Source organism: Zonotrichia leucophrys, chromosome 5, assembly GCF_028769735.1.
Source record: "Zonotrichia leucophrys gambelii isolate GWCS_2022_RI chromosome 5, RI_Zleu_2.0, whole genome shotgun sequence".
Lineage (NCBI taxonomy): Eukaryota > Metazoa > Chordata > Aves > Passeriformes > Passerellidae > Zonotrichia > Zonotrichia leucophrys.
In genome coordinates this window covers 56,016,830-56,035,284 of record NC_088175.1, presented here as the reverse complement: position 1 = coordinate 56,035,284, position 18,455 = coordinate 56,016,830, and the positions used below count along the sequence as shown (strand labels likewise).

Here is an 18,455-nt window from a genome sequence, read left to right as displayed (position 1 = left end):
GAGCCGCGGCCGCACCGGGAGCAGCGCTGAGCGGACGGACGGACGGACAGAGGGACGGGCAGACGGGCAGAGGGAGGGGTGGCGGGAGGGGGCCGCGGGCACGGCTCGGCTCGGCTCGGCTCGGCTCGGCTCGGCTCGGCTCGGCTCGGCTCCGGGGAGTTGGCAGCGCCTGCCCAGGGCGGCGAGCGCACCCCGCCCCCGCCGGGCGCACGCAGCGCCCGCACCGCCTCGAACGCTCCGTGCCGGGCATGGCTCTGCCCGCGGCCGCCGCTGCCCAGCCCCGCCAGGCCCCCGAGGGTCTGTGACCGAGCCCGGCAGCTCCGCGGCGGCGGAGGAACCCCGGGCCGCCCGCAGCGCGCCCTCCCCGCCGCCCCTGCCGCTGCCGCACACAGGCGCGCTCCTCGCCCTCCCCCCGGCTCCGCACGCCGTCCCCACCTCGCTCACTCACACACACTCACACACACGCGCACTCTCCTCTCGCTCTGCCTTGAGCCGCAGGTGAACCGATAGCCATCGAATGAGGACGAAAAGTTAAGGGGTTAAAGCAATATGAACCATCGTTGCTCGTAGCGGTGCCGTATCCAGAGCAGAGCATTATCCGGCGAGCATCCCCAAAGGAATGGAGTCCGTAAAACAAAGGATTTTGACTCCCGGCAAGGAGGGATTGAAGAATTTTGCTGGAAAATCGCTTGGTCAACTCTACAGGTAAGAGCGATATCTCTTATAGGATTGTACTTGCCAGAAAAATTTGGAAGCTCTCCGTAAGCACCCGTTGCTGCAGGAGGTGGAAAGCTTTGGGATTAGCGGTGGCAGGGCTGGGAGCCGCTCTGGTTCTGCTGGATATAATCTAGATGCTGGAAACTAGCGCTGAAGCTGCTCAATATGGCACCCTCGTAACTTCCCTGTCTGACTCGTAGATGGTGTCAGTAAAGATGCAGCAAAAGATTACCCCACCTTTCTTCCACAAAAACGGGATCCCATCTTGAAATCCTAATCAGGAGAGAGCAGCAACCTGTATTTTTGTTCCATCTTAATTTCCCAATGCACCCACAGGATCTTGCCCCCTGCCCTTAACAAATATATTTTAAAAAATATGGTTTTGATTAGTCTTGTCCTTTGTGTAATTCGTGGTCAGATGAAGGAAAACATGGAGATATATAAATAATTGATATCCGAACGATTTTTTTTTTCTCCTGAAGCTGAAACATATAGAGGAATGTGTTTAATTATTTATCCCTCTGCCTTTAGAAACATCTGCTTGTCCTATAAATTATATACAGCTGCAATTGCTAAACTCAAAAGCATCACTTCTCTATATTTATGAGTGCAAAGAACATTTCCACCGTCGTCGAGCCCTGTAATAATAAATCCAGATTCTTGCATACCCATGAAGTGCATGCACTAAAGTTCACACATCGTTCTCCATCCAATCTGGTGACTTTAGTGACCTCCACAACGTTTGAGAATAGTCTGTGAAATTCCAACAATTTTCGATTGTTCCGTCTGCTGGAAATTACCCTGAAATATTTGGCTTGGGCAGTTTGGTTAGTTTGGTTCGGTTTTTGGTTGGTTGTTTGGGTTTTTTGTTTTGTTTTGGTTCAGTTTTGGTTTTTTACGTTTGTTTGGTTTTTTGGTTTTGGGTTTTTTTGTTTTTTTTTTTTTTTATTTCCCGAATTGCAGCTCTAAGGCAACTGCGGATTTGCCTGCCCAGGGTAGGTCACGTAAAAATCTTTTTTCCATACCTATGCGGCAGTGCTGGGCACAGACACCAGGCTGTTCCTCAGCATGAGTCACAACTTCTGCTGCCATTTTAAGGGAAGGGGACATATCAGTGAAGTGATACAGACAAAATTGAGGCTTCCATTTTCATAGGAAGTGTACCATTGAGAAAAGCCAAAAGCGAAATTGAAGTCATCACCAATGCAATTAATTTCCTACGGTTTTTGGTTATATTTCGGTCATTTTCAATAGCTGAAAATTAATAATAATAAAAAAGGAAAATCCAGAATAACTGCTTAAAATGTAATTTAGGAAATACACCCTTTTTTTCGTTCTTATAGGGTCTACAACATTTAAATAAAACTATTATCTCTACTACTTGCAGTTACACAGTGAATAATGGAGAAACGGTGTTTGTATTTTCCAGCGAAACTCCGTTTGAATTCACACATCGACTAACAAACTCGTGATTTGCTAATCTTTTTCAGCTCACGGCAATTAAGTACTTTGTTCGTTTTTCTTAGAATCTAAACTATTTTCTTGCCTCTTCCACATTGATTTCCAGTCTATTTCCGAAGACAAGACGCCCATTCAGGGGGAAAACACTCCTGCCATTTACCCACACGAACGAATTTCGAACAGAAACCCACGATAGTTTATTTTATTCACCATTTTAACACATTTCTTAATGCCGCGATCTTTAAGCATGGAAATAACACGCCCAAAAAAGAGAAAAATCAGGAGAATTTCAGCTGAGTAGTTTTTGGAGAAAATACAGGGATTTTTCTCCCGAACACGGATAACCTTTTAAGCCTTATTCTGCTAATTGTTACTGCCCTATCAGCCGGATGAGTTAACCTGAAAGAGATGCTCCTCCGAGTGAGAAAACGCTTTACAGCAGAGTCGGGAGGCAGTGGTTGTAGAGTCCAGAGCGTCACGTATTTGCTTCTCAAGACGACAAAATTGGTTTTCTTTTCTAAATTTTAAATATCTCAGTGATTTCGGAAGAAGATTAAGGGATTCACTATGGGATACTTGCTCTATAAACCTGATTTTTCATGCTACCGGCGCAGCATTTAGAAAGATTTAAAAAAAAAATAAATTCTGGATGTTCTAAATCACCTTTCGTGGTATTTTCCAGCTGATTGGAAACAGCTGCAAACAGCCTTCAGATTCCTTCAGATCGTTCTCTAGGAGCCACAATTTCCAAGTGAAACCGAGGGAGTGGGGGCAAGGCTGCTCTGGGCAGGTTGAACCTGCAGAGCGCTCCCAGCGTGCAGATCCTTGGGGAAGCCTTCTCCGGCGATCCCAGCTCTTATTCCTGGCTTTTTTTTTTTTTTTTTTTTCCACTGACAGCCATTTTGCAAATGTAAAATAAATAGCAATATCGCCCTCTCCTCCTCGCTCCTCCCTCCCGTCTTTCCCTCTTAACATTTCTTTTGTTCGCAGACCTGGAGCGAGGCTTGCACCGAGATCACCCCCTCGGTTTTTCTGGCACAGAGAGGGGGCAACAAAACCTCCAGGAGGCAACAAAACCCCCAGGAGGCAACAAAATCTCCTTTTTTCCGTGTCTGTGCCTCAGTCTGCCCAACATGGCGCCTCTGCAGTGGTTCCAGATGCTGCCTGCTTGGTGCGCCCTACATATTCCAGCAGAAGTCTTTAATGATAGATGAGCAATTCCCAGGCAGAGCTCCTCCCTGGGCCGCTGCGGAGGGCTGGGGGAGCCGGGCATGACTAATCCTCACTCCCACAGGTCACGGCTAAAGAACAGCTGAAGGTGAATGGGAAGCGAGGAGCAAATCCTCGAATCCATCTCCGAGCCGGAGGAGCGAGGGGAGCGGTGAATTTTAAGCCTCCAAATCGTTGTGCCTTCGGGCCTTGACTTTCCCTTCTTGTGTCGGGCAGAGTGCTAGAGAAGAGGCAGAAGCCCGGGGACACCATCGAGCTGACGGAGGATGGGAAGCCCATGGAAGTGCCCGAGAAGAAGGCGCCGCTGTGCGACTGCACCTGCTTCGGGCTGCCGCGGCGCTACATCATCGCCATCATGAGCGGCCTGGGCTTCTGCATCTCCTTCGGCATCCGCTGCAACCTGGGGGTGGCCATCGTGGACATGGTCAACAACAGCACCATTCACCGAGGAGGAAAAATTATAAAAGAGGTGGGCACTGCTTCCCTCGGAAATGCCAGTGCAGCTCGCAGTGCAACACCTGGGCACAGCTGGGACGGCGCCCGGTGCTCCCCGCTCCATCCCCCTGCCCCTCCAAGGACGGGAATCCCGTTCCTGACGCAGAAACGACTTCTACCGATTATTTCTACTTTTCCATTCAGTTCCTAGCCCCAGTTTGTGCTGTTAATGTGCGGACAATTCGCCCCCACGCCGTGCCTGTCCCACACAGCCTTGAAAACCGCAGATACCTCCTAAAATAAACGCAGGGGATGGGAGAAGGAGGGCATCGAATAAGGGGCTGTTGGCCGTCCTAAAGGAGGCGGGGAGGTTCAGCAGGAATGTTTGGGAACACCGGTGCTAATTGGCTTTGACAAAAGGCGTTGAATGATAAGAGAAACGATAAGGTTTAAAGCGAGTTAAAGAGCGCTGAGAAAGATGCGGCAAACGGGGAGGAGGCTTAAACACCCAAATCCCTCAGGGCTGGCAGGAGGTGAGCGCGGGCTGTGCCAGCGCTGCCCAGCCGTGCCCATCCGTGCCCAGCAATGCCCAGCCATTCCCATCCGTGCCCAGCCGTGCCCAGCCGTGCCCATCCGTGCCCATCCGAGCGGCTCGGGGCTCTGCTGCTTCCATCGCTGTCCTGGGTTTGTTTGCTGACCTGGCATGGGGGGCTGGGACCGAGGGGCACAATTACAGCTTTTCCTCTCGCCTTTCTCTCCCTCTGCCCCGCTGCCTCGCGTGGGAAGAAAGCGAAGTTTAACTGGGATCCCGAAACGGTGGGCATGATCCACGGCTCGTTTTTCTGGGGCTACATCATCACGCAGATCCCCGGAGGGTACATCTCATCGCGGCTGGCAGCCAACAGGTAACAGCAAATAAATGGTGCCTAAAGGGGCTGCACCCCAAATTTAACCCCGCACAGCCGGGGCTCCCCTGCAACCCCAATTTAACCCCACCAAAATCTCGGCTTAGGGAGGCAAGGACAGCCTGCAAGCTATCCCGGAGCTCCTCTGTGATGGTGTAACACTTCACATTTCACCAATATTGCTCATTTCATCAATATTGCCCAATGTTCCTTCCAGCAACCCCCCCGGCTTTGCGGGGGATATTCTCATATTGGTTTCCTTTTCCTTTAGACGGTCACTTAAGGAGGTTGTGGCAACGATATTCAAACAGCACGTATTCAGAGGCAAATTCAAAGATTCATTATTTCATCAAAGCTTGAGAGGTTTTTTGTTGTTTTTTTTCTCCCCCGTGACTGAATTAAAGAATTTTATGATTTTTTGTTTTAATGAAAAGGAAAACCGTCAGCGGGAATTTTTCATTAAAGCATAAATGAATTTAGAATGGCCGAAAAACATGCTTAAATGAGACTTCCACAATGAAAAGAAAGTGCAGATGGTCCGGGGACTTAAGGACTCGTTTCTATGGTGTCTGGCATTTTTTCAAGCACCCAGGGTGCGATTCTACCTGTTAATTAGATCCACTGAGTATTGGAGACACATGAGGCTTTCACATCCCCGCTTAATGCCACGGGCTCATCGCTTGCAAAGGTCCTAGCGCCACTCTGCAAACCAGCACTGAGTGCAAATGGATGCGAAACTCAGCCGTAAATAGCTTTAACTCTTCCCAGGCGTGGGCAGCGTGAGGGGTGGGCTGCACGGGCACCCACAGGATGAACAGGATGGGTTGTGTGTGTTGAGACTGAGAGGAAGGAGAGAGAGTGGCTAAAGCAAAACCATGGTCTCCTAAATAAATAATTCAATAGCTTTTAGACAGACCTACAGTAGAAAGGAGTGTTTACAGACAGAGAGATGCTCTGTAACTGAGGGAACACCAATATCCTACCCTTAAAAACAAATAAATCAAAGCCATGGGCAGAAGGGCTCAGCCTGGTGAGCAGGATGGTTTGGGTGTGCTTCAGACTAAGAGGAGGAGAAAGTGTGGCCAAAGCAAAGCATGGTCTCATAAATAAACAAACAAATAAATAAATAGCTTTTAGACAGTAGAAACGAGTGTTTACAGACAGAGAGATGCTCTGTAATTGAGGGAACACCAATATCCTACCCTTAAAAACCAATAAATCAAAGCCATGGGCAGAGAGGCTCAGCCTGGTGAGCAGGATGGTTTGGGTGTGCTTGAGACTGAGAGAAGGGGAGAGTGGCTAAAGCAAAACATGGTCTCCTAAATAAATAAACAGATAAATAAATAAATAAATAGCTTTTAGACAGATCTACACTAGAAACGAGTGTTTACAAACAGAGAGATGCTCTGTAACTGAGGGAACACCAATATCCTACCCTTCAAAAAAAAAATAAATCAAAGCCATGGGCAGAGAGGCTCAGCCTGGTGAGCAGGATGGTTTGTTTGTGCTTGAGACTGAGAGGAAGGAGAGAGTGTGGCCAAAGCAAAACATGGCCTCCTAAATAATTAAATAAATTAATTAAATAAATAATTAAATAAATAAATAGCTTTTAGACAGATCTACAGTAGAAACGAGTGTTTACAAACAGAGAGATGCTCTGTAACTGAGGAAACAATAATATCCTACCCTTAAAAACAAATAAATCAAAACGTATAGTTTTTAAACTGGGGTGTCCATTGTCTTTCTGTTTACAAGATAGCGGTTCAGAAATCTGAAAGACTCTTTCAAACAGCCATTAACAGCCATTTAAAGGGTTATTTACCTCTTCTTCCTCCTTTAATCATTTTCGCATCTTTACACAGTCTGTAACTACTCAGGGTTAATTGGAGTTTTGGTTGAGTAAAGGCTGCAGAATCCGACCCAGAGAATCAAAAGCTGTCTCCATTCACCCAAACATCACCAGAAAAGCCATTTGAACCAATTCAGATGTAAAGGGATGCAACTACAGAGATTTGCAAGACAATGGCGGGGACACTGCCAGGCAAAGTCAGTAGCAGAAGCACACAGGTTGTCATATCGAGTCAGATCTTTCTCAACATTTACATTTATGACAATAGCTGAGGACTACTCCAGTTAGGGTGGGTGTATTTTATCTAGCTAGGTGTTATTGCTGCGGTGTTTTATGTGGTGTTTTATCAGGTGTGTTTTATCATTCCCAGACTTTTCATTGCCCATGTGTCCTGTAGGGAGCCCAGGTTCATTAACCCAGTGGTGGGGTGATGAGCACCTTCTCTTCTTTTTGTGCTTTCCACAGCCAAGTCAGTGACTGTAACTGGACCAGGGATGTTTTTCCCCTCGGGGGACTGATAATTATACGATTATCTAGAGTTTATGAACCTCGCAAAGATTCAGACACCATCATGATACTGCTGATACTCACTGTGGTCTTCACATTTCATCAGTCATTTGGGGAATATGCAGAAGTGCTGATAAACTTGTGGGTCCCACAGGATCCAGTCGATCAAATGATGTATTTACCTTTTGGTTGACTGGATTCTGTTCAATAGATGACACTTGAGGGCAAGGAAACCTCAGAGAGGGAAGGACCCCTCTGAAAAGGAACCTCACTGAGTGGGGTCTTGAGCCATGTGGGAGTAGAAACACATCACAAGCTTCCAGCACTACTAGAGTAATGCTAATGCTCTGCTAAAGCAATCAGTGTCATCCCAGAATGTTTATTTGTCTTTATTCAGTGCAATGAGTGTGTTTAAGTCAATGATTTTGACCTCGGATTTTTTTGTGGGTAGTTTGGACACGTTCATATGGAAAAATTAGAGATTGCTTTAGGGATGTTTAATTGCTTCAAAAAATGGCTCGTGTGCTTGAGACTGAGAGGAAGGAGAGAGTGTGGCTAAAGCATAAAATGGTCTCTAGATAAATAGCTTTTAGACAGATCTACAGCAGAAATAGTATGCAGCAGTAGTATGGGTGTGGAAAAATTAGAGATTGCTTTAGAGATCTTGAATTGCTTCAAAAATGACAGTATAAAGAGATGCTTAGTGAAAGAAACAGCAAGAACTGTGTATTCAGGATACGTGTATATAAAAGCATTACTAGGAGATAATCTGATAATCTGATAATAACTCCAATGGAAGAATTGCTTGGTATAAGTGTATGCTTTAGTCCTCTGGAAAGAGATGACAACAATCAGCAATTGACAGCCCTACAAACTGAAAAAAGCTTAAATAGTAACAATAATGACTACCCACCACTGGTCCAAGCAGAGAAATTATGTTGTATTCTTTTTCATTGGGTTTGAAATTCCTGTAATGGAGGTTATGATTTAGCTATTGTGAGATGTTTGCAGTATAGGGATAAATAAACAAAATATAAGGGATAAACAAGTGTTAAGGGCTGTTGCCATAGTGAATTTTAGGCTACATGGTCCCATCAGTAAGCACATGTTTTGTTTATAATCTAGAAATTTAATAAATGGAAATTATTATTCCCCATTTCACATTCATGCTATTGCAGCTGTCTGTGAATAAATTATCTGCTGTGCTGTCACACACATATGGGAAGGTGTGAAACTGTGCTCAGCTTTATCACGTCATCTCAAGATAATTTGAGTATTATTATATTTTAAACTTCTGATACACCCTTTAAATATCCTTTATGTTGGAAATCTATAACAAACCCCAAAAGCAGCACTGAAATGCTGTGGCAGTATTTCCTCACTGATTTCCTAAGTGAACTGTTTAAAGATTTGCTGTAAATCAGGAAAGATTATTTGAAATTAATGGGGCATTGTTAGGTTATGCAATAGAGAGTAAATTCCCAATGCAGTTACACATTTAAAACAGAAATATCAGTTTTGACTGTATGTGCCAAGCATTTTTTCAAAAGTAAATCTGCAATAATCGCAGGGTATTTTTTATACAATGAAGCTGAGTAAGGGTTTTAGCTCATTTGTGTGTACTCAACATGAGAACCTTCTGACACAAAGAGACCCAAAGGGCAGAATAGAATACCAATTTTTTAAAAATTAAAATCACCTGTGGTAATGACATATATTTCCTATTATCTGTCAAAGCTCAAATCCTGGCAGTATTCACATTAAAAATGTAACTACATGACTACACTGCATTTCTCCACAATGTAATTATCTCTCATCTATGCTGAACTCTTAATCATTGTCATTCTAATCTGAATGAAATTATGCAAATTAGCATTTCACTTCAAATTAATCTTTGTTTCTCAAGTGCCATTCTTCTTGTTATTAAAGGCTGAGTCCTTCTTCCCAGCCAGTAATCTGCTAGGATTATTTGTGTGAATAAAATGAAAGATATTTCAGACAACTGTCAGTGCACCTTGTCTCAGTCCCACAGATTTTCACTGAAACTGTCATTGGCATGTCAGTGAAATCAGAATCTCCCCAACTCTGCCTTAATTAGGACAAGCATCAAAATTTAAGGTCAAGTATTGGTTTAGAAACACAAGTAGAAAGATGTCCAGTTTTCCTATTTTAAAAAGATAAATTATTCCATTCTTTTAGCAGGCAGGCACGTTGTGTGTTTTCTGCTTTGCAAACAAAGATTAATTCACAGCACGAGCAGGGGATTAGAGGATGATTAAAGAAGTGCCAACTTCTGAACTCCTGAGGACTTGAGCTGACCTTGCATTGTGAGGGGGCCCCAGAGCTGCCCTTGCAGCCCCACATTTCACATCCAGCCCCAAATCCTGCAGGCCTGGCTGCTCTCTACCCTGGCACTGCTCTGGGCTCATCTGCTCCAGGCAAAGGAGCCAAAACTGCACAAAACCCCCAGGATGGCTCTGTCACCCTGCTCAGTGTAGGCTCCTCTGAGTCCCAGTGTGACCAGGAAGGAACTGGGGAGACCGGTGCCCCACATTTCACATCCAGCCCCAAATCCTGCAGGCCTGGCTGCTCTCTGACCCTGGCATTGCTCTGGGCTCATCTGCTCCCGGCAAAGGAGCCAAAACTGCACAAACCCCCAGGATGGCTCTGTCACCCTGCTCAGTGCAGATTCTTTGAGTCCCAGTCTCTCCAGGAAGGGCACTGGGGAGACTGGTGCCCCACATTTCACATCCATCCCCAAATACTGCAGGCCTGGCTGCTCTCTGACCCTGGCACTGCTCTGGGCTCATCTGCTCCAGGCAAAGGAGCCAAAACTGCACAAAACCCCAGGATGGCTCTGTCACCCTGCTCAGGGCAGATCCTCTGAGTCCCAGTCTCTCCAGGAAGGGCACTGGGGAGACTGGTGCCCCACATTTCACATCCAGCCCCAAATCCTGCAGGCCGGGCTGCTCTCTACCCTGGCACTGCTGTGGGCTCATCTGCTCCAGGCAAAGGAGCCAAAACTGCACAAACCCCCAGGATGGCTCTGTCACCCTGCTCAGTGCAGGTCCTTTGAGTCCCAGTGTGACCAGGAAGGGCACTGGGGAGACTGGTGCTGCCTCTGCCATATGGTTCAGGGCCCTTCCATTTCTCTGTCACGAGTGATGAAGCTGTTTCCACAATTTAATGATGCAACAAGGGATTTGGGTGGGGGTTTTGCTTGATAAAAGGGGGCCTCAGATGTGTGACAAAAATTAATAATGTATCCAAGCCCTTATTAAACTGGATTAGGTGGCGGGAGGTCGGCTCTTACATATTAATGCTTCATGAAGGGCTCCTAATAGGATTTAGTGTGAGGAGCACAGAGACACATCCCCCTCCTCCCATACACACACAGCAATGAAAATAACCTGCTTTATCTTGATTTAAGAAAGCCATATAAAGCTGTTGTACATGGCTTCTGGCCACAGACTGTTTTTAAAGAAGTTCAGTTTTAAGCAATTCTCCTATGAAGCATGTTCAGCCTAGGGGACAAGTGTTCCTCTCTAATGGCAAAGGCAGATTATTGTCTCTGGTTTTTGGGTGGCTGAGCTCATCTACCACTCCAATATTCATGGCACAATCCCAGTTTTGTTAGCCCTGTGCTGTTTCATGCAAATTACAGGCCCAGTTCGGAACAGAACACTGCATTCTGTCTATCATTTAGGAAAACATAAATTGTCAGGGTGAGCGTTTCACAGGGGGATGTTTACAGGAGATGGGTCAAGACTCATTGGGAAAGAGCCTGTACTAGAAATAAATCAGAATGACTGTATGTGCCACAGAACAGCTAAACAGCATCTCCCCATGATGACTTCAGTTCTGCTTAGTTAATTTGAAATACATAAACACAAGTAAAAGTTAACAAAAGCAGGGTTATTATCACCAAAGGGGTACTGGGGACAGCCAAAGGTGACACAGAGACCCCATCATCAGGAGGCATGAAAAGACACTTTTTTATTAGGAATCTACAGTTCTAATAGAAACAATGGTGGCCCTAAGACCTGATTGGCCTTCAGGAATCTTCTCTCACACTAGTGGTGAACTATGAATAGCACACTCTGGAGAATCATGTCACAGACGTATTTTATGAAAAATCCTTTTGCCAGGATTTTTTCTCCTGAGAAGCTGAGAGGCCTCAAAGTAACAGAAAAACAATAATTATCTGCTGCTGTGGAATGCAACAGGCGCAACTGTGATTGGTCCATGTGAATTGTTTCTACTTGATGACCAGTCACAGGTCCAGCTGTGTTGGGACTGTGGTCAGTCACAAGATTTTATTATCGTTCCATTCCTTTCTTTGATAGCCTTCTGATGTCTCCTTTCTCTTTCTTTAGTATAGTTTTGATATACCATTTTCTTTTAACATAATATATATCGTAAAATAATAAATCATGTTTCCTTCTGAAACACGGAGTCAGGATTCTCATCTCTTTCCTCATCCTGGGACCCCTGTGAACACCAACAGAGAATCATATCTGTAACAACAGTTACAGAAAGAAATTAAGAATTGGTTTTTTTTAATTCTTTCCCTGAGATTTCTCCCAGCTTCCCAGGAAATCCTGGGACAGCTATGTCTCTCTCTGTGTCCAGAGGATATGTGATTACCACAGGGTGATTACAGACTGAAAAAGACAACTAGACTAAGACAAATATTATCAGGAGTATTTAGGCTACAAAGGAAATGAGCAAGTGAGATGATAGGTATATATTTTTTTTAAAAAATCAATACAGGTAGTGTAACCAAATCTTCCATTTATCCTTGACTAATTTTTTCAGGACTAAATCTAAAATTTTCCAAATTTAGCCCTCCTTGTTGAGATATAACTACAGGAGTAGAGATGTGTTTGAAATTTGAGCTTATTTTTTGCATTCCTTCCTCCATTGATGAGAATCCTTTGAAATCTTTATCTGTATAAAATCCACAACACCGCTTTCATAAAACTACACCAGATAATTCAGAAAATCCTAGAATGGTTTGGGTTGGAAGGGACCTTAAAAAACTCCCAATTCCAAGCCCCATGTCAGGACACCCCTTTCAGAATGAGCTGATAAAGAAACTTCTTATTTATTAGGATTATATCATCCCAATATGTCAATGCTGTCAAATCACTTTGCCCCCAATTCTCTTCTAGTCCCGAGTTTCCGCAAATCCATACTGCATTAACAGTGGTATCTAAGAAATAATTAAATAATAATAATTAAATAATGATGATGATGATGATGATGATAATAATAATAATAATAATAATAAATAAACTGTCTCTGAACAAAACCCAGGGATGCTTCTGAGCATTAATAGCGCACACTCTGTGCAACAGGTATCCTTAATCACCTCTAGTTGCTTTGTTACTTCAGTCCAAAACAATTTGTACACTGGGTTTGATGCAAAAAAATGTTATTTAGGTTGTTTTAGTTTGTTTGCATAGAACCACTAATGTCACTGTCACTGTGCTCTGAAGGAATCTGCCTTTGCTCTGAGCAGTTCTGACACAATCAGCTGTGCCCCATAAATCAGAAAACACCCCAAAAAGCAGTGCAGATATCCAGAATTTTAGTCCAACACATAGTAGTTATCCTCCCAAACAACTCCAGAAAACATTTTAAAATTAAACCTACAGGTAATTGCTGTGATAACTGTGTTATATATCTCTAAATCAGTTGATCCACAGCATGTTGGTAAGGTGATTTGAGTGAGACAGCCCTGGTTTGAAACATTATTTAGCAGATTACATATTTAAAGAGCAAGCTGTCCCAAAGCTAATGAGCTAGAAGGAATGAGTCAGAGCTTTATCTAGACATATATAGAAATAATGAGTTGTAAAACAAAACCACAGGTTGAGAGATTCCCCAGCTGAATTCAGACAGGAAAGAGAGAGGATTGGTAGAGTGAGCACATGAATGAAGGAAAAAAACAAGACAAGGTGTAGAGCACCTGATTTGCTTAGTGATGCAAAAGAAAGAAAATAGGATTGAGGTTGTGGAAACCATGAAAATAAAACAACATGGGTAGAAGACATATAGTGGATATATATCTTATATATATATATATATATATATATATATATATATATATATATATATATGTATGTATATATATATATCTTATATATATAAGAATATATATATATATATGTATTCTACATATAGAAGTTATATACTGGATATATGAAGTAAAAAGTTGAAAAAGGAAAACTACTAAGTAGGCCAAATGCTCGTAACTTCTCAGCTGGAAACTGATCTGTTTCTGAAAGGATAATGTAAATGCACTTGCTGGTAAGAACAACAATTTGAATTTAATGACCCAGGGTTCTTTTACATTTAGCATCCATTCTTATGATGCTGTCATCCAAGAGTGCCCAAGTTTTTATAAAATACACACTGACATATCAAAAACCAGATCTGTGAACAAGCAATGGAAAACACAGCCTGAACACTGTTTGTGGGCTTGGTGGAATCAGTGGCATCAGTGGGGTTTGAAGGAGAAATGTAAAGGATTTCCTCTTCTGGCTTGCTGATTCACATGGGTTTGATCTTTGCATGGCATTTCACACCAGTGCTTGATGCAGCCCCTTGAATCCTCTGTTTTGCCTAAAGTCTAGTGAATATTTTGGGATTTTTTCATCTTCCAACCTGGCAGATCGAACCATTGCACATTCAGGCCATCAAAATGCACAAGTTCTGTATCAAACTCTGAGAAGGCCCTGATCATCACACCTGGTACAGGTAGAAATGTGCTTTGTAAGGAGAGAAATGTGTCAGTTAAGCCCTGAAATTTCTATGTATTCAAAGAAAAATCTAAGTTAAGGAGTTGATGGCAAAGTGTCATTAACAGAAGAAAACATTCTGAAAAGCTGCTGTAAGCCCACAGACATTCCAGCTAGGTCCTCTCTTGCTTCTTTCTAGACATTGTGTTTTACTGGAACAAAATGAAGCATTTAATTCAGCCTTGAGCCTTGCAGCTCCTCTCAGACAAAATATGGTTTGGATTGTGTGAAAATACAGCAGAACCATGTCTGTGTTGTGTACAAGGACTCTCCCAAAAATCACTGTTCAATAAAGAACAGCAAAGGAGAGGCAAAACCCAGCCTAGGTTTTTATACATATTTCATAAAATAAGTCTTTCTTCAACATATTGCATGTGATTTCTGTAAGGAAAATGGCAAACCAATTCACCAGCTTGAATCCAAATAAATTGCATTTATTTTATAATGGCAGGTTTTTTTCATCTAGTCTTTAAACTGGGTTGGGAAAACTTCAGAAGAAAGCTTGTATTTTCAATCCTCTTTATTTTCCACCCTATTTGCATAACAAATTTACCTAATGAATTTACCTAATGAATTTGTAACTGTGACTTATTTACAAATCAAGTATTTGATCAATACACATACTTCATCCAATGAAAATAATGTCCTCTAGAATATGATCAATATTCATGTGAAATTGTCAAATCAGAGGTTGTTCAGAAACAGCCACAGTTTACATTTTCCATAGGTTCCTATTTACAGACAGAGTAGACCAATTTATAATATTTTGAATTTAATTTATTGTAGTGGTGCAAAATGCTTTCACACACATCCCCACACACCCACCCACACCCTATGATTCCCTAGAAAATGAGCAAAATAATCAAACTTTTCTATTCAGCAGATAGATCTTCCATGACATGATGATCAGTGGCACTTTGGGGGGAAAAACTATTCAGTTACACTCCTGAATTAATTTTCTATGGAAGCCATAGAATGCTTTCTATACTTTTGTATTTTTGAATCCAAATCTGTTCAAATACATGCAATGGTGTTTTGTAGTTGTAAGTGACCAAGGCTTACTGTTCTTTAATTATTTTGAATTTTAATGAAATTATGTTAATAATTCACTGATAGAGCATATATTTACACATCTTAAAACTACAGCATTTTCTTGTTTAAAGGAATGTTTAAAAATTCATTTTAAATATGCAGAGTTACTTTTCAATCTTTTTTAAAGGACAAATTTAGTTAAGGTACTTCATATGCTTTAGAAAAGATTCATTCTATTTCTATTTCTAGGCTGAGTAGACTCCGTCCCAAAAATCAGAATCTAACATTGATCTTCAGTGTTTTGTTATTATCCAGAGAATAGAGATGTCAATATTGTGGAATTTATCAAATATATTAAAAATTGACACAAATAAAAATGCAGGAGGCTCAGATGAGGAATTGATCCCACCACATACACATCTAAAAGGGCCTTTAGTTTTATGTTCCATGAATCCTTTGCAGCAATTTTCATTGCCAGTCCCTGGGGTAGAGGATGCCTCTAATGAGGGCTCCTCACTTTCAGCTGTCCTGTGTGTAACTGGATATTCCCTCCATCTGCCTGTGCCCTGTGACTCTGCTTCCAGCTGTGTAACTAAATCTGTAAAACTCTGCAGAATATCTGTAACACTGCAGAGTGCCCATGGAATGTGAATTTCCTGACAAAGGAGGATGACAACAGGGCTGCTGCACAGATGCAGAGGTTAGGAATCCAAAAATACACTTGTTTTTCTTTTGTTTAAAAGAGAAAAATGAGCCAGTTGACTTGGAACCCAAACAGATTAATTCCCCCTGCAAACCTCATTCCATTTTAAGCCCTTCTCCTGAGCTGTCAAAGTAATTTCCTTTCTCTTCTCCTATCCCAAATGTCTCACATTCAAATAAGATTTTGCTGTTATTACTCCTTGTATTGCAGGAGGATTAAGTCACAGTTCGTGACCTTTGAGGCCAGGGTCAGCAAAACACTGAAGATCAATGTTAGATTCTGATTTTTGGGACTGAGTCTGCTCAGTCTCAGAGTAGAAATACTTCTACTCTAGAGTAGAAGTAGAAATAGAAATAGAGTAGAAATACTTCTACTCTACTCAGAAATAGATATAGAAATAGATAAATAAAGCATATTTTTCTGTTTCAGGACTGCTTCTGGTCACTTATGAGGACCAGAATTTATTGGGGTTTTCCCCTCTCTTTGACACACTACTACTGTATTTATTGTGTTCTTCTGTATGTGTTTATTTTCTTATAGGTGTAGTTGCACAGTTGCTGATTTTGAGTCAGAAAGGAATTTTTTTTGCAAGGCTAGGGGCTGCTGAAGACATGCCATGGCATTTTAATTCCATCCTAATGCAAGGGCCCAGAATTACGGCAGTGCCATTGGTCTCACCTGCCCTATCTCTGTGCTATAACTCCAATTTCCCAGAGTTTACCCTCAATCTGGTAAAGGTTTTACTTTGTGCCATGGCATTAAAACCTTGTGCGGGGTTTGGAGCCCAGGGACTCCAGAGCCCAGCTGTGCAAACACATCTGGAGGAGGCACCAAGGGCACAGCAGCTCTAAAAATGTGTGTCCAGCCAGGGCCACAGCTCCTCGCTCAGTGTGACACCACAACGCCAGCAGGGCAAAGTGGCGCTTGTACAAAATTGTACAAAATTGTACAAAACTGTACAAAAATGTACAAAACCGTACAAAATGTACAGATTGTACAAAACTGCAGTGGAACAAACACTCCTAAACAAGCTGGAAACGACAGTGGAACCACACACACACTTAATTTGCCGTGGCTACATCAGAAATCTAAACTTTCTAACCCACTGCTTGAGTTAGTCTCATAGAAAAATTGAGCAAGGTGCTCTCATTAAAGATCACAAATCACTAGCTTAATAGAAGAAAAAAATGTAAGCAAAAAAAAAAAAAAAAAAAAAAGCATAGCACAATTTGAGGGTTTGATGTGTGAGTCAGCAAAATAGTTTAGAAATGCCCTAGGAACAATCAGAATGTTCCATTTCCCAACTAAATCTATTCAAATGTGAGCTGCATTCAAATATATTTTGATTGACTGTAGCTCAAAATAAGTTTTATTTGATCTAAATAATAATAAATATTGCTAAGTGAGATATTTAAAGCAATAAAAGGGTAAGGCTTTACAAAAAACAGCACTGTATATTGTTAGGTAGTATTTAGTATTTATGGAAATAAAGCTAAGAAGATTAAGGGGCCTTAAGGAGAAATGCTTATGATATTTATGATTGTGTGCTGAGAGACACAAAGCAAATATAGGAAGATTTATGTGCTCTTGATTAAGAGCTACAGAGGAAATGGACTCACTAAAATTGCCATGCATGACATCACTTCTAATAGGGACTCACAAAAAGCATCAAAAAACCATTTCTTGCAAGAATCATAATTTAACTCTAACTTCTTCTGCTTTCAAACCATTAGATTTTTGAGGAGAGAGAGGAAGTCATTGTTATAAAGCATAGTTCAGAGAGAGAATTGGCTCCCAAGTGATGCTGCAGAATTGTTTCATCACCCACAGCCTGGTGTAAGTGAATATTCACAGTGCTTGTGTGTCTAAATGCAGGCCAGATTTCAGTGTGGAGGAAGAATGTCTCTGACCATTCCTTCAGCTACATTTTCCTTCTCTTCTATAAGGAGCAGACTCAAGAAAAGTTCTTCTCTTCAGTAAACACGAGGGCAGAGGCAGCTCTGGGAAAATCAGCTTTCAGCTGTGTGCAAGTAGAAGCTGATTTCTGATACAGGATTAAAAAAACTTGAGGGAATTTCCTTGAAGAAGTATTACCTACTGCAACAATCTTGTAAATCTCATCCTTGTAAAGAGATGGCATTTTTAAATATTCTACTTTCACGTGGTTTTACCATGCCAAGGCACCAGTGGAGTTTATGTGAACATAAGGAGGTGTTAAATTCTAAGGAAATGAAGTGCAGGTAGTTTTGGAGTAGAAATTTACACATTAAGAAATCAAGAGTAGAAGAAGAAGACAATTTAGGTCAGAATATTCCTCATAGTGTAACACAATCAGGTGCCAGCAAATGTATGTAACATGCTGACAAGCAGAGCCAGAAATATGCTGTACAGACAGCTAAATATTGTTTTATTGACCTAGAGATCAAAGGGAGCACAATGAGGAGATTTAGTGTTCTCTAGCCCTAAAGATTCCTTACCATGCCCTTTAATATGGGTCAAACAGAAGTGGATATACCCAGCTTGCTATTTGAAGATTTGTTTCAGACTGTGATTCTGCATACACGTGAAAAACGCCAATCATTTGTTTTTAAAATTTTTAAAGTTTGATAGTAATAAAATGGTTATAAAAAATAGTAATACAATTAGAGAAATAATAATTTGGACAATTTGGATTAGGACAATATGAGACAATAGAGAAAGAGATTTATGAATGGCCAGGTACCTTTTCTGGGCAAAATAAGCCCAAAAAAGGCCCCATGTTAACAGAGGATTAACCCTTAAAAGCAACAGCCTGCTGCATATTCATACAC

At 42.1% G+C, this 18,455-nt stretch overlaps 1 protein-coding gene across 1 annotated transcript in view; it reads left to right on the top strand.

Annotated features, from left to right (window-relative positions):
* Nucleotides 1–414: 414 nt before the first annotated feature.
* The window catches only part of SLC17A6 (solute carrier family 17 member 6), a 31,511-nt gene continuing 13,470 nt past the window's right edge, over nt 415–18,455 (top strand). Inside the window, exons 1-3 of the mRNA XM_064715781.1 lie at nt 415–705; nt 3,625–3,877; nt 4,630–4,748. Of these exons, the coding sequence (XP_064571851.1) occupies nt 620–705; nt 3,625–3,877; nt 4,630–4,748 (458 nt within the window). The 5' untranslated portion in view covers nt 415–619. The remainder of the gene's footprint in view (nt 706–3,624; nt 3,878–4,629; nt 4,749–18,455) is intronic.